This window comes from Helicoverpa zea, chromosome 13 (assembly GCF_022581195.2).
Source record: "Helicoverpa zea isolate HzStark_Cry1AcR chromosome 13, ilHelZeax1.1, whole genome shotgun sequence".
NCBI lineage: Eukaryota > Metazoa > Arthropoda > Insecta > Lepidoptera > Noctuidae > Helicoverpa > Helicoverpa zea.
This window is the reverse complement of record NC_061464.1, coordinates 10,936,150-10,957,152: the sequence shown is the minus strand read 5'-3', so window position 1 is coordinate 10,957,152 and position 21,003 is coordinate 10,936,150. Positions and strand designations below refer to the sequence as shown.

The 21,003-nt window shown below is 39.4% G+C and overlaps 2 protein-coding genes across 11 annotated transcripts; both read left to right on the top strand.

Annotated features, from left to right (window-relative positions):
- The first annotated feature begins 9,800 nt into the window (after positions 1-9,800).
- On the top strand, positions 9,801-16,428 carry LOC124635786. Of its 9 annotated transcripts, none has more exons than XR_006985062.1 (4): positions 10,245-12,395; positions 13,369-13,505; positions 14,412-14,484; positions 16,062-16,428. XR_006985062.1 is itself a non-coding variant. In XM_047171741.1 (2 exons), exons 1-2 carry the CDS (start codon positions 12,069-12,071, stop codon positions 16,167-16,169), a joined length of 435 nt encoding a protein of 144 aa, XP_047027697.1. In that variant the 5' UTR covers positions 10,654-12,068; the 3' UTR covers positions 16,170-16,428. The 9 variants fall into 9 exon arrangements, 2 of the variants coding, with proteins under 2 accessions (XP_047027697.1, XP_047027696.1); XR_006985061.1 differs by having other exon boundaries at positions 14,369-14,484; XR_006985060.1 differs by having other exon boundaries at positions 10,241-12,395; positions 13,369-14,484.
- Positions 16,429-18,035: 1,607 nt separating this feature from the next.
- LOC124635945 lies at positions 18,036-20,389 on the top strand. Of its 2 annotated transcripts, none has more exons than XM_047171911.1 (2): positions 18,036-19,172; positions 19,822-20,389. In XM_047171911.1, exon 1 carries the CDS (start codon positions 18,342-18,344, stop codon positions 19,128-19,130), a length of 789 nt encoding a protein of 262 aa, XP_047027867.1. In that variant the 5' UTR covers positions 18,036-18,341; the 3' UTR covers positions 19,131-19,172; positions 19,822-20,389. The 2 variants fall into 2 exon arrangements, with proteins under 2 accessions (XP_047027867.1, XP_047027866.1); XM_047171910.1 differs by having other exon boundaries at positions 18,037-19,168.
- The last annotated feature ends 614 nt before the right edge of the window (positions 20,390-21,003 follow it).

Sequence of the window (21,003 nt, the reverse complement as noted above, 5' to 3'; positions counted from 1 at the left end):
GCATCATCGCGCCCTATCAGTTTAAATACTACGTTCAAGCCGAAACAACAGACATTCGAGTGAACTCGTTCATACTACGAACAACTGATCACGAGAAAAAATCTTCACAATGAAAACACACATCGAATTTGATATTTGCGACATACCCTTTGATGGGTATAACGCTCCACCTTTTCAAGCAAGACCAAGACGTCATGGCTGTCCTCTCTCCAGAAGAATGGGGCATCAGGATCAAAAACCCCTATTTGATCGTTTTGGGCCATTCGATCAACAAGCTCAAATGCACCACCATCATCACCATTGGCATTGCAAACGTGGTGCAGAAGAAAGGACTAAGCCTAGATGTGGTCACCATTCTGATCATGATTGGAGGCAAGAACCGCATTGGCATGGACCTCCTGGCTTCAGAGGTCCCCCTGGCCCTCAGGACTTCCACAGACATGGATTCAATAACACTGAACACCCTTGGTTTGGACGTGGACCATCAGACATTCCAGAACGTTCCTGGGGTGGACCCTGGGGAATGTTCTGGGGGAGATCTGATCAGCAGAGACCTGGATTTGGACAAGGCCCACCTCAGTCTTAAGACGTTCCTGTTATAAGAATTTTAGATGATGACCAAGTAATGGTGCCTTAAAAGATTAGCACTGTGTAATATTGTGATGTTAGAAAATAAGAATAGTTATATTTTGTATTTTAAAGATTTATAATGGAATATTATTAAATAAATTATTTTAATATTATTTTGTGATTTTAACTTATGCCAGCCCTGTTTAACCCAAGTCATGTTTATTTACACACACAAGTAAGGTTTACCCTCATTCGTGGTGTACCACGTATACCTATACACATATATAATTAGTATACCTACATATATAATTCGCCATATAATTTTGCGATTCTGATTTTATTAGGCATTTGGCTCCTAGTGCATTTATTTATTTAGTAAGTCGTGGTGGCCTAATGGGTAAAGGACCAACCTCTCAAGTATGAGGGAGCGGGTTCGATCCCAGGTCAGGCAAGTACCAATGCAACTTTTCTAAGTTTGTATGTACTTTCTAAGTATATCTTAGACACCATTGGCTGTGTTTCGGATGGCACGTTAAACTGTAGGTCCCGGCTGTCATTGAACATCCTTGGCAGTTGTTACGGGTAGTCAGAAGCCAGTAAGTCTGACACCAGTCTAACCAAGGGGTATCGGGTTGCCCGGGTAACTGGGTTGAGGAGGTCAGATAGGCAGTCGCTTCTTGTAAAGCACTGGTACTCAGCTGAATCCGGTTAGACTGGAAGCCGACCCCAACATGATTGGGAAAAAGGCTCGGAGGATGGATGGCATTTATTTATTCCACGTCTACTATCGACTTCACGACAGTCAAAAAACATTAACAATTAATATTTCAAAATTGCATAGTTGTGCGGCGAGAAGTATATTCTCTATTTCTTTATTTATCTTCTCTATACATGATGCAATCTGATAAAATATTCATTCATACTTAACACCATATATGTATTTTACCTTATCCTTATCAAGTACCAAGATAAGATGGTCAGATAAAGTACTTACACAAATTAAGTATCTTGTTTTTATTATGAAAATAACTAAGTCTGACACCAGTCTAGTCTAGGAGTATTCGGTTGCCCGGGTAACTGGGTTGAGGAGGTCGGATAGGGCAGTCGCTCCTTTTAAAGCGCTGGTACTCAGCTGAATCCGGTTAGACTGGAAGCCGACCCCAACATAGTTGAGAAAAACCTCGAGAGAAGGATGGATGTTTTGTTATGAAAATATTGCAATTAATGATGACTTGACAAAAACATAACTAGTTTAAACACGTTTGATATTTAAAAAGTCATAAATGAATTTAGAAGTATTTGAATCTGAACTCTGTGTGAAGGACTTAGAGTTTAAATTTAAATGATATTGTATCAGTAATGCTTGGTGGAACCAGAAATTAGCATCATGCTAATGGAATGAAGTCATTCTGTCAGTATTTACAGAAACTGCGAAAAAATCTCAGTAACGTATAGGTCAATGACTGTACTGACTTTAGGTCCCGGATGTCATTGAACATCTTTGGCATTCCTTTTACAGATAGTCGGAAGCCAGTAAGTCTGACACCAGTCTAACCAAGGGGTATTGGGTTGCCCGGGTAACTGGGTTGAGAAAGTCAGATAATCAGTCGCCCCTTGTAAAAAACTGGTACTCAGCCGCATCCGGTTAAACTGGAGGCCGACCCTAACATAGTTGAGAAAAGGCTAGGCTACTTGATAGACTGCTAATACTGAAAGCCGTAAAATTTGTCAAATTCTTTTAGTGATAGACAGCACTTTTATTCAGACTACTTTAAGGTATGTAGTTACCATGGGACGCTAGATAAAATGCTGGTGGAATCAAGTACCTACACGTACAGTATCTAGTGAAGTTTGGCATCATCTCTATACTAATATTATAAAGAGGAAAACTTTGCTTGTTTGGTTATAATGGATAAACTCAAAAACTACAGGACCGATTGTAAATATTCCTTCACCATTAGAAAGCTATATTATCTGCGAGTAACATAGGCTATATTTTATCCCGGTGCGGGCAGTAGCTCCCACGGGACGCGGGTGAAACCGCGGGAAAACGACTAGTAATCGAATGTAGCTAAGAAACTGTCATTGGTATTAAATAATTAACGTTCGATGATTCAGCATTTGCCAAAACATTTGGCTAAACAAATATTTAAACAAAAAAAACGGCCAAGAGGGTGTCGGGCCACGTTCAGTGTAGGGTTCCGTAGTTTCCCGAGTATAGCCCATACCTTGTCATCATCATCATCTCCCGAGCCTTTTCCCAACTATGTTAGGGTCGGCTTCCAGTCTAACCGGACGCGGCTGAGTACTAGAATAGGATAGAATAGAATAGAATAAACGTTTATTGTCTCCAGTACTACAGCTAGGAGTAGTAATACACACAGAACTATAGAGTTTAGCCCATACCTAATAGGCGTATTTAAACCGGATAGGTTTGTATGCTATGTTTTCGGTAGTAATTTTGGATTGCGTGAACCGATTTTAATGATTCTTTTTTATTTAAAATTGAACTAAGTTAAAAAAATAAATTGTAAATATGGTTAAATTAAAAACATAGTAACAAAAATATTAAAAAAAAAAACATGTTCAACATATCAAGTTTAAAACATTTTTCTTAGAAAGTTCATATAAAGTTCTACATTTGTGGTCTTTTTCATATTTTTTAAAACCATAGTTCAAAATTTTAGATGGACATGTTTTTTTCAACTTTCGGAGCAATTATTTCCAAAAATATTAATATTACAAAAAATGATATAAGTAAACCTCTATAATACGGAACCCTAATAAACAGGTAACATAAGAATTTTTTATCAAACACAAACTCGTTTTGAATATTTCATCATTCCACTTTTGTAAAGGTTTATCATGTTGCATCATAATCGGTGCGAAATATATACTCGCGCGAAAAGTTACGAGCCTCATTCAAACAAATGGAACTAAGGTAGAAACATCCCAAGTAATCTAAAAATCAAAAATATGAGAATCCACATAGAAGCTGATTTTTACGACATACCTCCCAACGCCCATCATGGGCGATTTGGTGGGGTAGGAAGATCGCCATTTGGTTGTCCTTCCAGAGAAGATTTTCATGAGCATTCCCGAAGACCAGGTTTTGGTCCTTTCGGAAGATTTAATCATAGCCCTGAAAGGTATGACCGTCATTGTCATGGAAGGGACCATTGCAGACGCTGTTTTGAAGATTGCAGAAGATATAGGTGTGATTGCCGTGGCAGCTCTTACTGCAATGGACCTTTCGAATATTGTTGCTGTGGTCCTTGCAGCCCCAATTGCAGAGGACCCTTCTGTCACAGCCCAGAACCTGAAAGACACTGTCCTTTTATAGGCCGAAGACAGGAACACCACTTCGGAGGTCCCTTCGAAGCCTGGAGAGGACCTTGGAACTGGCCTTGGGGAGGACATGATCGGCATCAGTTAAGTCATAGAGGACCATGCGTTTTCCATTGTTGTAATGAGCAGCCCAGACATAGTTGTTGTGAAAAGTGCTGCAAATCTGAACCTTGTAACGAAGACAATAAGGTCGATGAAAATAGTGATGCAAAGGATGAAAAGAATGAAAATAATAAGGTTGAAGTTTGGACTGACAGAGAGAATAAGATTCGTTTATTGATATTTACTTTGATTAAGGCTATAATTTGGAGAACAGTTAAAAATAATACTTTTATGTGAGGTAGTGATTGTGTTATTAAAAGGTGACTGGTGATAATAAATGGATGTGTGAAGGATCAATCAAAGTACATATATTGAATGTTAGCGGAGTGAGTGTTAAAACTAAAAATGCCTCCAAAGATTTTAGTGTTTTTGCTCTTCAGTTTTATCCAAGTAGGTAAAAATAAAACTGTAAATAGAGCATTTTTGTATCACAGTAAGTAGATAGTGGATAGTAGATATTAACAATAGTCATAACTATTATTACATATTGTTTGTTAAACTTTAACTCTATTTTATGTGTGTAGTAATGGAATGTATAAGAACAAAGAGCGAGATATTATAAGACTGGTTTTCACAGCAAACCTTAGAGTTATAGAGATTTGGTGATTAAGTAAAACAAAATTGTGAACAGTATTCAAAATCTATACATATAATAAATCTGTAGAAAAGTAATTTTTGTACATTGAAGAAATTGACAAAAAAAATAGCCAGCATGTTAAAGGATAACTAACAGAACCCATTTCCATCATTTTTGTCATTTTTGTCTGTTTGTCTGTTTATCTGTTTGTTTGTTCGGGATTCACGTAAAATCTACGAATTAAATGCAGACAATGCTTATATACAAAAATTCTATGTAACTTGGGGTATTACTTAGTTTTTGTTTCATCGAAATCGATTCACTCTATCAAAAGATATGATTAATTTTGTGAATTCAAGATGTAAAATATTACGACACGCAATCTATTTGTCAAAACTGTACATTTGAATGTTGTACTTATATTAGTTGATCGGCCTATTATTAATCTTTACACAGAAAATCACACCTTTATAAGTAACTTCGGAAGAAAAAAAAAATGAAAATTTTGTTTAGCCAAGGTTAAAGTAGCTCCATCTGTGCTAAATCTGTGGTAAATAAAATACATCAAATTTGTCAAAGAAGCGAGGTGGTAAATGACAATATTACCATACATTCTTTATAGAGGACTATTATTTCAACAGATGGAGTTGTGTATTTTCCGTATTTCACCATATTTTAACACGTAGTGTAATTTTTCGATAGACATTTCAATAGTGTTTGTCAGTTTGCCGTGCCACATCAAAATTCAACTATAATTATTACCTTGATGAAAAGAAAATTAATAGTTCTCAGCCAAATTTAAAACGGTGCCATCTAAATTATTTTTTGAACATTATGTCAAAAATGATGACTTTAGTGGAACAATTAATTATCATTTAAAGTTACAGATGGAGTTCATATCAGGATTTTTTCATAAACATAGTTTAGCTTATCTTCCACTAATGTGGTGGCCTTAAAACAAATTACTTTGAGTGAGTAGTATTAAGTAGACCTTAATTATTTTTTCTGGTGCAAAATATGTAAACTTAATCCTAGAAGAAATGAGGATCTATCTCTCGCAAGCGCTGCTAAGCGTGAGGAAGGTAATGTAGGATTCTGTAGCTTTAAAAACAAGCCCAGATACAAAGTGCAGATAAGAAATGGGAGCTCTCTCTATTTAATACCATACACACGTAAAATGCTTTATGCGTCTGAAAACGTACAAATTACGCGCCGCATACCAGAGACATGCTTACTTTCAACTTCTGATCGCAAATACACTGTTCACGATTACGAACAGTCTCAGTAAGACCCGAGCCAAGTCTAAAAACCCTAAAAAACACCTTTTATATAAAACTACGTTTGATGTCATTTAATCACAAAGACAGAATTGTTCTCTGTTGCAAATCCTATCCACCTATATCCTATCCTAATCCAGAATGCATTGCAGGTGTGCATTGCACAAAAACCAATGGTATCCTATTCGAGAAGTCAAAAGAGTTGACCTGCCAACGTCAGCTTCTGCGCTAAGCAAGTGTTCTTAATAGTACCATCAGAATTACATTCATCGTTGAATGAGGTGAATAAATTTTCAGAAACCACAACAACAGTAGGAGCCAAAGCGTATTATCGCTTCATAGAGCTCTGATTGGCCCCAGGTGACCAAGTCAGGTCTGATTTGTTCGTTCATCAGATCTTTGAAAGTGTTTCGGTGGATACTTACTGTCGTCCTGTTTACGTGTGACACAAAATATGGTATATAAACGTCCTCCGCTAGAGCAAAATTTTCCCGGTGTGCGGTAGTGACGCACAGTATACAACACTTATGTTTCTTTTGATTTGCTGGCTCCACCAAGAAATGACAAATTGCGAGCGTACATTCTGAAAATCTTGGCAAAACTACAGGTTTCAAGTACGAACACATGAAGTGGACTCTCACAGATACGTACATTTTGCCTATTCGTGAACTAATGCAAACATTTCGGTGGAGTCCCGGCTTAGGCCTCCCCCACATTAGGCGTGCGCGATCCTCGGGCGTGTGAGTAGCGCGGGCGCCGCGCGTGCGTCGCGAGCGCGTTGCGTGAGCGTCGCGTTTTGCTGCCCTGCGGCATTTGCAGCGCGCTCGCGGCGCGCACGCGCCGCTCTCCTTGACGTTTAACTGCTAAGGCGTTTAGCGGGCGGCGGGGATAGCAGGCGAAGGGGTAAGAACGCAACTCGAGCGCCGCGTGCTCGCCGCGAGCGCGTCGCTTGCACTCTTCACACATGCCGCAGGGCAGCAAAACGCGACGTTCACGCAGCGCGCTCGCGACGTCCGCGCTACTCACACACCCGAAGATCGCGCACGCCTAATGTGTGGTCAGCCTTACCATGAGTAAGTGAAACTATCCTACCCTATGCGCCTGCTGATGATGATGACTCATTTTATCATCCATCCAGCTATTCCCCAACTATGTTGGTGTTGGCTTCCAGTCACCAAATCTGTTTGAGTACCAATATTTTGCTTGGAGCGACTACCTATCTACCTATCTTTAATCCAGTCAACTACACAAGACGATATCCATGGTAAGACTGACAGACTTTCTGGCTTCTGATTAGTCGCAGCAGCTGCAGAAAATGTACAAATGACAGCTTTGTCAGACTCAAAGCATGTAGACATATATTTATTTGATTATAGCTGTTTCCTGTGAAAATTACTTACGCACCATATACGTAATAATTTTCCAAATTGGCTGAACAACGTCACAAACTTTACTTCTTTTGTTTAGATAAATGGTCACATCCACAACACAACCTTGATCAATGAATCTATGCGACTGCTAAGTGCTAATCCTAATTATACTGTCACGTGAAAGAATGCACCTACGGGATAAGTAGTATTTTGACGATTCTATATTTCCCACGCAGACGAAGTTGCGGGCAACAGCTAGTAAATAATAAAACTATAACAATGACAGTCATGATTTTTTTTTTACCTTTGTAATTAATCCCTACTAATATTATAAATGCGAAAGTAACTCTGTCTATTACCTACGCTTTCATGTCTAAACTTATTTGAATAAAATTTGGTACAGGGACAGAGTTGTCCTTGAGAAAGCACGTAGGATAGTTTTTATCCCGGACTTTTGAAGAATTCTCTTGGAAACGCGATATAACCGAACTCTACGCGGGCGAAGCCGCGGGCGGAAGCTAGTTACCTATATAATAAACAGTGTTATCGCAGAATTTTACTATCTCAGATACAATTCACTGATATGATAAGGACAACAAATATTTTCATTTATTTATCTCATTCATGACAATTGGATTGTTTTGTGTAAATACAGTCAGAGAAGATTATAAACATATTTAACATACATAAAAACACGCTTTTTATAAATGTACGTAAAAACTGAAAACTTCCAGTCCATATCTTCCGGCTCCATCATCAGATCAGATCTGCAGTACTGTGTTATTGTATTATTATCAAAACTACACACATTTGTCAATTTTCGTGACACTACAATCCTTAGAAGATGGTTAGTTAGGTACTTTAGATTCGATTACCTACATTAGTTGCATACAGGTCGGCCCAAAATAAGCTTGTTAAAAAAAATAACTTACTTCTAAGCAAAAACAGCATTCCTATACTTAATGAAGTTCATTATGTAAGTATTATTTACTAGCCGTTTTCCCGCGGTATCACCCGCGTCCCGTGGGAGCCACTGCCCGCACCGGGATAATATAGTTTTCTAATGGTGAAGGAATATTTAAAATCGGTCCAGTAGTTTTTGAGTTTATCCATTACAACCAAACAAACAAACCAACAAAGTTTTCCTCTTTATAATATTAGTATAGATGTAAGTAGATACGGTAGACTGCACATCAGTGGTAACTGTCATGCCCCTTAACTCTATAGTAGTAAGTACGATTTCCCTATAAATCTGTTACCACTGACCTGAAGTTGACTGTACCTAAGTACTAATGCCGGCGCCAACAAACCTTTGAACTCTTAAAGGCAGTTATTCTGATTAATGTAACACCTTAAAAAAACATTAAGGGCCTTACTACAAAAACTTTAAACCCTGTTTTACACTTGTCTAATAAAATTTTGGCTGCAAAATGAACCATATGTCAACGTTATAATTTGTCATTTTTTTAGACAAGGCATAAACTGACGTTTAAAAGTTTTTTGTAGTAAGACGGTGAATCTCTTTATAATGATAATAATGACACACAAGTTAACAACCAACACAGTTTAACAATGGTTTAACCGGCAATGACCGCATGACGTCATCGCGGTTAAAAACTTACGATTCTCGGCGAAAATAATCGGTTTCCTGTCAGTTTAGTACTATGATGAGCAAAGTAGGTAGGGTTGGTGATTGTCGACAAATAAGGATATTTTACGTTTTAATTCTTCTTTCTTCTTCTACTTCCTTACAGCCATAATACTAGGAAGTGGTCATAGGGAGGCGTTTTGGGGTGCTGTCCTTTTGTAATATTGACGTTAAAAAAGGCTAATCTAATTAGCCTATTTTAAAAACGATTTTAACTGTAATAATAATAATAATAAGCCCCGCAGGGCATCTGAGGCGGATGACGGGGAGTAGCGACCCCGCGGGGCTATATATCCGAGTGCTCCAGGGAGAGTATACTGTCCCCCATCTCCGGCTTGGCGGAGTGAAGCATGACGGGGGATAGGTCTCCCGCCTCTTGGCTTGCCTTCATCGGCCGGTCAGAGTGGAGTCGCTAGAGCAAGGTTAGTCCTGCTCGGAGGGTAGGTGCCTCGTGGTAAGTGGCGAGTGGGCCGGTGATGCTGGACCCACAGGGAGCGCGTGATCTGCGTTTAAAGTCCGCCGAGGTATCCTCACTCTTCTCAGCCGCTCATGTCCCTGTTGCCCTCTTGTTGCTTTTCAGTGACTGATTCCCGGGGGCCCAGTAAGTGAGTTGGCGAGTCTCCACCTGCCATTTTAACATGTATTTAATACATTGTCATCGGCAGGTGCCATAGTTCCCGTAGTTTCCCCATTCCTAGTCCATTAGCATCCCATCACAATAGCCTAAGTAGTTTTCATCCATAGTTAGCAATAGTTTAGCACAGAACCGGGGATTGTCCTTGGGTACATTTCTATAGTGTATACAGGGATAATCGTCGGTTTTGTGTTACCATTTCATTTAAGTTGTCTCAAAAGGGCTTCAGCGTGTTGGCTTCGGCCCCACGTTCGCCTTCCAAAAATCCGGGACTCTGTAGTCCCGTGGTCGGTTAGAGACATACAAATAATAATAATAATCATTTATTTCGGATTTCATCCATATAGTGTTAGTGTTACAAAAGACTTACAGCTACGTTAGTACAATTAAAACTCTAAAATAAATATATTAAATTAACACTTCATAGAAATTGATTAGAATTGGAATAAATTACATTAAAATTATAACTTCATTGAACAATAATATAAATATCAAAATTATATTCAATTCAAATAAATTTAATTTAAATACCTGTCCTCAGCCCCTAGCCCGCGGCAATGTCTACGTGACCAGTGCATTCGAAAAGGGCAGTCGGGCCTCTCAGCAATAGCCCTCAGGATGCTATTGCTACCACGCATCCTACGCATCAGAGATGCCGTTCTTTTGCGCATAATAGCCTCAAAACTATCTACACCAGCCTGAGCAAACATGTTTGACGCGCTACAGAACCGAGGAAGCCCCAGCAGCACCCGAAACGCGTTATTGTATTGAATACGAAGGGAGTTGTCGGCCTTCTGCGTATATCTGACCCACAGGCTACATGTGTAGAATGTTTGGCAATACGCCCTAAATAGCGTAACTTTTACACTTCTTGTACACCTTGCAAACCTGCGAGCCAGCATATTACATCGAACCGACAACGCCCTACGTTCCCTCTCAATATCCTCATCATCGTTCAGATTGTCGGTCAGAATGTGCCCAAGGTATTTAAACCGAGAAACTCTCTTTAGCGCCACCCCATATAAATAAACTGGAGGCACTGTCGTTGGTTTTTTTGTGCCTGTCCGAAACACCATAAACTCACTTTTTCTAACATTGTACAGTAGGCCATGTGCCACCGCGTATCCTTCACACAACCCAAGTAACTGTCTAAGAGCATCAATCGAGGGACTCAGCAGCACCATGTCATCAGCATAGCTTATACTATTGATAGTCATGCCATCAATAGAACATCCAAGACCAGTACTGGCAAGGTCCTCAACTAGCTGATTTATGTATAAACTGAAGAGTGCCGGTGATGTCGAACCTCCCTGCCTTACACCACACTCCAGTCCATACTCACCAGATAACGCCCCAGACCATTTGACCTGATTAACCTGGTTGTTGTACCAATACTCCAGGAGATTAACCATCTCATGAGCTACTGCTTTTTCCCGTAATTTAGTCCATAAGATCCTGTAATTAACCAGGTTGTTGAGTCGTCCCACTCGCTTCAACCGCGTCCACGACAAGTGGGGGCGACTGTGACGTCGTGGTGCAACGGCTCGCCGCGTATGCGCGGAGTCTGAGGTCAAATCTTGCTTATGCGCACCGGCCGCGCCCACGCGTTCTTACTACTTTAATTCTTATTTGCTTAATTGTACTATATTGTTATATTTAAAGTCATTATACGTATTTATATGTTATACAGTCCACTAGTATTATTTACTCCACCTGCTGAGCTATCGTCGCAACATATGGTCCTTCTCCCAAGAAAAATTGAACTGGACAAAGAAGACAAAGGACTTTGGAGGACATCGTACACGTCACCGAGTGACTCAGAGATTATTATCAAGTTTCTTCGCTGTGAACATTGTTACGTCGTGATATATCGGCACGGCTTGAGACTTTTCGGCCGTCTTAGCTGACGTCACCCAACTGACACGAGAAGAAACGGAATTTGGGCTACTCATCATTCGTCATCATAACGGACAGCAAATACACGTGTTCGGATTGTCGTCGTGCATTGAGATATCTGACAAGAATACTCCTCGGCACAGTCATCATCAGTGGTTTGCACCGGAAAACAGTGAGCTCGTTCCAATTCCTTATTTAATCATCTCATCATCATAATCATATTCATTATCATCCATATCCTGCATTTCATTCATTTTTTACCTCATAATAATTAAAGAACGGTGTTACATTTTTTGCAAGTCATCTCCACATTATTTCATCATATTTCATCCCATTTTACCATTTATTTCAACTGTTTCATCTCTTCATTCATTCATTTCACTATAAGTTAATCATATCCATTACAGTGTCGTTTTATATTTCAGCCAAAATCGAATATTATTATCTTATAACGTTAACATTACACAGCGATTATCAGTGCACAAACGCCTTGCATTTTTAAATAGCAATACGCATTCTGCTACAATCTTGCTCGTGCACTTTATCTTGCAACTCGTTGCTATCGTTTTATTGGAAGTGTTAACTTGCTGTTAGTTTATATATTTCCTTAGTGCTTTATTACCAAAATCTATCGCCTTCTCTTAAAATGTCTGACATTAAAAGCCTTATTAAGAAACGTGCTTCAATTAAAGCAAAGCTTACGCAATTTTCTTCATACTTGAACATTTCCAAGTCATGTGAACAGTTGAGCGAAGTTCAGATTGTTGAGGTTGAGTATAGACTTAATACTATCGAAAATCTATATGATAAATACGACGTGTTACAGGCCGACATGGAAGAGATGGTGGACGACCTTAGCGAGCAATATGCGGAGCGTGAGGAGTTCGAAAAGCAGTACTACAGCTTGGTGGCTGCAGCACGTCAGCTGATCAGCAATGCTCGCAAGCAAGCTTCAGGGAACTCCATAGCCGAGGTTGATGTTTCTTGTTCTAAGCACACACACAAACATAATTCTATCCGTTTGCCTAAAATTGACCTTCCTAAGTTTTCCGGCAGCTATCATGATTGGTTAGAGTTTAGAGACACTTTCATTTCTATAATACACGATAACGACAGTATAGATAACATAAATAAATTACATTATCTTCGCGCTTCCTTAAAGGGTAGTGCTTCCTTGATTATTGACAATCTTGACTTTAGATCAGATAACTACGACGCTGCCTGGAAGTTGCTCTGTGATAGGTATGATAATAAAAGGTTATTAGTTAATAACCACGTTCAATCACTTTTTAATGTGCAGTCCATCAGCAAGGAATCAAGTAAGTCACTAAGACATATTGTTGACACCACAAATAAAAATTTAAGAGCGTTATCTACACTGGGTCAACCTGTTGAGTACTGGGACACACTGATCATTTATATAATGACATGTAAACTTGACCAGGTGACAAACCGAGAGTGGGAGGAGCATAGGAACTCATTGTCAGAACCTCCAACATTGGCTGTATTTATTGAATTCATTCGTAACAGGGCTGATTTATTAGAAACGCTTGAGGAATCCAAGTTATTGTTTACTAAAGGCGAAGGTGTACATGTCAACAATATTAAACAAAGTAAACATTCTTCGGGTTCTAGTGAAACTTCTCGCAGTCCTTTATCATGTTCAATGTGTCAAAAAGATCACTTCATTTTTCAATGCGATAAATTCAAAAGCTTGCCTGTACAATCACGTATCAGTAAAGCTCAAACTTCCAATGTATGTTTAAATTGTCTTCGACCAGGTCAAAATATTTATAAATGTAAATTGGGTCACTGTAAGTATTGTCGTGAGAAGCACAATACATTGTTGCACTTTAATCGCGATACCGTTGTTCCTAACCAACCGACTAGTACTTTAGCGTCTGTCAATCACCTTTCTACATCTCGAGTTGTCTTACTTTCCACAGCGCTGGTGAATGTGTCGGATGCTAAAGGCAACGTTCATACTGCACGAACCCTGCTGGATAACGGGAGTACGACTAACCTTATGTCACAGGAGTTGGCTCGTAAACTTAACATTTCCACCTATACAGTCGAGTCTAAGGTAACAGGCATTAATGATCAATCCTCTTATTGTACACAAGGTTGTTCGATTTCATTAAAGTCAGTCAATAGTGAATATGACATCGATATTGATTGCTATGTCGTGTCCAAAATTTCATCGTGTGTACCAAATACATATATTGATGTGCACAATATAAATATACCTACCAATATAGTCCTGGCTGACCCTCAGTTTTACGTTCCATCTTCTATAGATATTCTTGTAGGTGCTGAAGTCTTTTGGAACGTTTAAGGTACTAGCCGTATAGACTTAGGTAAATCCATGCCTACTTTATTTGAGTCCAAATTGGGATGGCTGTTATCAGGAGTCATCAAGCAATCAAATTCTTCTTCTCATTTATGTTTGCTGGCTGATACTTTGCAGGCAGACTTAAACCGTTTTTCTAAGCCAGACTCAGTTTCAGCAAAACATCTCACGCGCGAAGAGCGTTCTTGTGAGGAATTATCTTTGAAGTCCACTTACCGTGATGCGGATGGACGCTTCGTAATTAGCATACCACTTAAGGAATCTCCTGACATATTGGGTGATTCCTATAACATGGCTAAGCGCCGCTTAGCATTACCCTACACATTAGGGCTGAACTGGAGGTGCTCATCACATACCTTTTCTTTCTCCATGTCAAATGCAACTTCCAGTAACATTGCCACAAAACGTAAGATTTTGTCTGTCATTGCTCAGATCTTTGATTCTATTGGCTTGGTCGTTCCTTGCATAGTGGAAGCCAAGATAATCATGCAGCAACTGTGACTGATAAAGTGTTCCTGGGATGAGCCAGTTCCCGAACATATTCAGCATCCACGGGACAGCTTTCAAAATAGCTTACCTTTTTTAAATGATTTTAGGATGCGTCGGTGGATCACGTGTGAATCATCATCTTCTGTGCAGTTGCAGGTGTTTACCGACGCATCTGAAAGGGCGTATGGTGCTTGTTTGCATGTCCGCAGCGTATCGCTTAGTGGTGAGGTTCACATACACCTTCTTACTGCTACAAGCAAATTAGCGCCGGTCAAGTCAACGACCATCCCCCGACTCGAACTTTGTGCTGCGTTGTTGAGTTCGAGATTATACGTAAAGGTACGTCAGTCACTTACACTACATATTGACGGCGTCTATTTCTGGTGTGATTCCACCATAGTCTTGGGTTGGTTGTCCGCCTCACCCACGCAACTTAAGACCTTCGTTCGCCATCGTGTCTCTGAAATTCAGGAAACTGCGGAGGGTAGAACTTGGCGTTACGTTCCGTCACAAAAAAACCCCGCAGACCTCGCTTCGCGTGGACTCAGAGCAGATAAGCTGCTTTCTTCTTCGCTATGGTGGTCGGGACCACAATTTTTATTCAAGGATTCATCTACTTGGCCTCAATTTCCTGAATCGCATCAACCCACTCAAAATCTACCAGAAACAGTAACTTCTTCTTTTCTTCTTTTCATACCTTCAATCATAACGACAACATCATTTCTAAATTATTTACAACATTTAATAAAATACAACGTTTTACCGCATACTTACTTTTCATTAACATTAAAATTAAAAAACAAACAGTTTGTCCTGGTCCACTTACATCTAAAGAGTTGAATAGTGCATTACACATTATATGTATTAAGATTTTGCCAACAGGAGTCATTTCCTTCGTGTTGGAGTTGTAACAATTCCTTTTATGATTACAATATATTAAACTCTATTCTTTAAGCAACTAAACATATTGGGCCTTACTACAAAAACTTTAAACCCTATTTTACACTTGTCTAATAAAATTTTGGCTGCAAAATGAACCATATGTCAACGTCATAATTTGACATTTTTTTAGACAAGGCATAAACTGACGTTTAAAAGTTTTTGTGGTAAGACGGATTATTTGTAAATTCTTATTTGACATGTATCACCTACGACTTTTACATCTTTTACCGAAATTGCTTCTTACAACACTTCGTCACCATTCACCCATCATGATAGCTGACCGTAGGGACTTATCAAGTGCTTTACATGTGTGTTTGTGTGTTTAGCCACGAGGGCCGTCCATCTTGAACCTTTATCCGGCTTTTCTGGCTGCCATGAACCGCTTTATTGCTCGTAGGGGGAAGCCAAGTAACATTTTCTCATGTCTAGCATTGTCCGCAGTTAAGTCAACCAAACACCATCTCAGACGCATCCTTGTATTAACGAATTTAACTTTTGAAGAGATGGTAACATGTTTAATTCAAGTAGAAGCTATCTTAAATTCCAGGCCCTTAACTCCACTTTCCGATGACCTTTCCGACCTTATTCCCTTGACGCCTGCCCACTTCCTTATTGGACGATCGCTCATCTTGTTGCCTCACCCACAGGTCCAGAACGATAACGTGAACAACTTGCAGCGGTTCCGTCGCATCGAATGTTTAAAGCAACATTTCTGGTCACGCTTCTCACATGAGTACATTTTGTGGCTCCAACAACGAACCGAATGAACGAAATGGCTCCGATCGTCAGGGGAACTTACAGAAGGAACCCTTGTCGTCATTAAGGATAAAAGCTCACCTCCTCTGTTATGGCTTTTAGGACGGATCGTTAAGGTGCTTCCTGGTAGAGACGGCATTGCACGAGTCGCCGACATCCGCACACGTAAGGGTGTCATTCGGCGAGCGTTCAACACTATTTGCCCGTTAGCCGTCGCCACTGCTGTTGAAGACACTTCAACGGGGGGAGTATGTTGAGTCGTCCCACTCGCTTCAACCGCGTCCACGACAAGTGGGGGCGACTGTGACGTCGTGGTGCAACGGCTCGCCGCGTATGCGCGGAGTCTGAGGTCAAATCTTGCTTATGCGCACCGGCCGCGCCCACGCGTTCTTACTACTTTAATTCTTATTTGCTTAATTGTACTATATTGTTATATTTAAAGTCATTATACGTATTTATATGTTATACAGTCCACTAGTATTATTTACTCCACCTGCTGAGCTATCGTCGCAACACAGGTCAAAAGCCTTGGAGAGGTCCAGGAACGCGGCATACACTGGAGTCCTCCTATCCACATAATACCTTACAGTATTTTTGAGCGTCAATATAGCTGTCTCCGTGGAAAGTCCAGATCTAAACCCAAATTGGGAATCATGAGGAATGAGCTGTCCAGTCACTCTGCGCTCAAGCACACTGTCAAGCACTTTAGCTACTAACTTTGACTTATGTCCCAGATATATTATAATACTGTTTGTTCAACAGAACAAGAGAACAGCAACAGAAGAGAAAAGAAGTCTGTTTCCGTGCTCTTTACCAACTCTCTTAATACACTTACATCCTAACTACAAACATTTTAACATCTGTTGAATAATTGTCTAAAAATGGCTGCAAATCGGACCTCATTTCCACGTCATGATCAGATTTTTTAGACAAGCGTTCAACAGGCGTTTAAAAGTTTTTGTGGTACGATGGTTAAAAATTTTCATGGACCAAATGCTGGACCCCGCACAGCACAGTAGTTGAGCTCACCTATCACCACACCAAAGATGCAATAGATATAATATACCTACCTAGCGCGCGCCTCTCTTAGTGGAGTTACTGTGGCCGCTGGGTGACGGCCACAGAGGGTGACGGGGCCCGCCTTCGAACATCTGGCGGGCCAATACCTGTCGGGGGTGCGGAAGAATGCTTTGGCGATACCCGTGCCCTCGACAACAGGTAATTGGAGGCAACACCAGGTAGGGTTTTTAGCCGGTAAGAGTCCGGCACACCCCTCCACCTACCCCAGGTGGAGTACAGTCCATGAGGATTTTCCCCCCTGAAAAAAAAAAATAATAAAAATATACCTACCTACAGTTTAAGGACAACACTGCAGTCTTGAGAATGTATTCTGAGAAAGATGGCGGAATAGTCAGTCTTTTATTTATGTTGTGTGTTAGTGTTGTTGTTGTTATATAAGTGTTATGAATATTGTGTAAAGTGTAGGTCATCTACGTCCAGTTTGCCAGCAGTGGACATTTTTCAGCTTCCTGATGATGAAATGCTGATGAAAAAGATATAATTTCGCAATAAATTGCAATATACTTAGGTTTATGTATTGCGAAATAGGAATGGTTTGTTGCGCAACATTTTGAAATATTCCTGGAATTGTGTGACTTAAAAATGGAATGAAAAATATAGTGTAAAAATTAACCATATTATAATGGTGTTATGGTCATAGAGATCAGAGTTTTACAAAATTAATAAAAAAAAGTTTTAATTAATTATGCAAACGGCATTGACATTTAGAACACATAATAATAGCACAGTTTATTATTGGAATGAAATTCTAAAATGAAACCAACCGAAATTAAACCACTCCTTTAACATATCGACATACAAATAAAATACCCCAAAATTGAAATTATTAAACTATTTAGGGAACAGTTCGGGAATTCCTAAAACCAAACAATATCATATTAGTCATACCATTTTATCTGAATACTTGAAAATCTATGAGCAATTCAGGACAGCCCTGTAAACAATTGATTTCGCAACATTGCGTCACAATCGAGACATATAAACTACTATGAATCGATAAGACCGGCATTCGAGTGAACTCGTTCGAAGACTTCGGTATCCAAATCATGAGAGAACACGTGGAGTACGACATTTTCGAGATCCCAGTCGACGGTCATTTTCGAGGAATGGGCAGACCACCAGGTTTTGACTTCCCAGGTCATCATGGACCAGGCTTTGGTCATAGTCCTTTCTGGGGACATGGTTTTGACCATAGTCCTGAAAGGTTCAGACATGGGCCTGGTGATCCCAGGTGTGGTCGCCGAGGATCACCTAACAGGGGCTGCGGAGGACATAGTCCATTGAGGCCTGAGCATCATAACCATGGACCTCGTGGTGGATTTGGATGTGACCGAGGATCCCCTCACCGCGGTTGCGATGGCCATAGTCCAGTCAGGCACGGAGATCACGGGCCCCATCACGGAGGTCGAAGATGTGAGTCTCCGAATCGTGGCTGCAATGATCATAGCCCCGCAAGACATGAAGGAAACCATGGACCTGAGCATCATAGATGCGGTCCTCCCGAAGACGGCCACCGTGGACATGGTGGTCGCCATGGATCTCCACACCATGGCTGTAAAGACCACAGCCCGGCAAGACATGGACCGGATCATCATCCGCGCGGACCCCCTGAACACGGTCACCGTCGTCCTCATTGTGGGCGCCCTAAATCTCCTGGCAGCCATTGTGGTAGACCATCAGAACGCCATTGCTTTGGACCTCCAGGTCGTAGACACGGACCAGGTCCACATGGACCCTGGTTTAGACACAGCCCCGAAAGCCATTGCTTTGGAAGACATGGTCCTTTTGATTTCCCTTTCGGAGGCCCATGGAAGGGTCTGTGGGGCTTCGATCATCATAGGCCTGGCTTTGGACGCCATGGTCCTGGCAGACCAGGATATGGCCCAAGACCCTGTCCCTACAATATTCCCGAAGGACGACCCTCAAGAAATGCTGACTGTGAAAAGTGCTGCGAAAATGAACCTTGTTGCTCAAAGAATAAGGGCCAATGTGGACGTGACGGAGGAAGAAAGGAAAAAGGACCTTGTAGCCAGAAGAATAAGGAGCAAAATCCTACTGGTGATACTGTGTTTGTGCAAAGAATCGTTTTAGAAAGTGCTCCAAGGCCACAATCTGTTTGAAGTAAAGACGTAGGTACTATATTTATTTTTTTAGAATATTTTAATTTATTTATTCTTTCCAGTTATTTATTTACCGAGATATCTTTCATTTATATTTCATTTATTGGCCCCAATTTATTTTGATTGAGCGATTTAAATTGTTTTTCACATTACAAGTTTTTCCAAAGAATAATCGGTATAAAAAAAAAACAAACAAATTCCAATGAGAGATTTTTTTGTTTTACTTCTGTATGTTAATAACTTTGAACTAATTATTTTTACTTTGGTATATTTGAAGTGCCGATTTTAGTATCCTTTTCATTTCGCTAGAAAATCTATTGCATCATACAACTATCGGTTAGTACTACTTAGTCATAAAGATAAAAATGTTTTCTTGTGACATATAAAATAAACAAATAAACTAAGATATCTTTTGCATTATCTTTGATAACTTATCTTGTTTTGGGTTTATGTTTTTATGAACATTGAAAGTACACAATGCATATCTCTCACGTTGTATGCAGAAATTATAGTCATTTAGAAAAATATGTATTTGATTCGGTATCAGAAAATAATTAAAAAAAAGACAGCAAAAAAACTGAACTGAAACTGAAACTGTATTTTTATGAATACCTATACTTTTTATGAGTTTATTTTAAATTTATACATTATTTTCATTTTAGCATATGTATGTGTCTAAACATTTACTTCAAATATGATACCAAAGTGGCCTTACTAAGAGAGGTCATTCAAAATTATGATTTGACTTATCGCCGAAAACAGCTGATTTTTGATCACCAAAAGATGAGGAAGAAAGGAAATATTGATGAACAATTATTGAGGAATTCATAGGAGACCAAATAAATCGGAACGTACCAAATACTGACTACCTACAACGATACCTACTATTTATAATGGAAAGTCACCAAAAAGCCGTTGCGAGTGGAGTGGAAGAAAATGATTATGCTTCAAAATCAACTTTGACCTTGGAACCAAACTAACCTTAGGGTTACAAGATCGGACTCTTTCGGACAATCCTGCACTCCAGTTATGAGAAGATGATGATAATGCTGCATCCAGGACTTTTTGGAGCCAACGACGCGTGTGATGACGTCATAGGAAAAACATAAGTTATATTGTACCTATCTTCTAAAGATAGGTATGAATATGCTGATTGGAGAAGCTATACGAGAAGTGCGATATATTGACATACCTATTTATTTTTTTTATAATAAAATATTTATGAAACTATTTTTCTAGTTTTCTTTATTGAATTACGTGTATACCCAATTCCAAATTCCTCCTCCAATAAGCTTTATTTTTATGGAAATGTAATATTTTTTATAAAAATAAAATAAAATAATTTACTTAGAGTACAGGTAAAACTGTAGCAAGGTTTTAGATAAAAATATTTTAGCTACACAAAACTAAAGAGTTATTTCAAAAATAAAAAGTTTTTAATTAATTAAAATAATAAGCTATATAAAAATAAAATTAATCTAAAGGGAAAACACTTAAAAAAAATTAAAACAAAAATAATAACAACAAAGAGAAAATAAACAAGTGGAATGAATTCACTTTATTTTATCCTGGTCACACTGTATTGTCCAATTAGCAGCTTGTTTAATTAACTAAGTGCCAGTTTGTATTCCTCTCGTAATTATTCCTTTGTTACTCTAGTTTGTTATTATTTATTATATTTGTTCCAATTCCTTTTGAGTTAGCATGAGATAAATTGCGCACTAAATTATAGCCTGATTGCTATCAGAGTTCATTTTGTAAAGGAATATTATTCTTGCTTGGTGATATAGAAAACTATTTAAATTATGCGAATAACAAGCTGGCGAATACCTATCTTTTTTAAC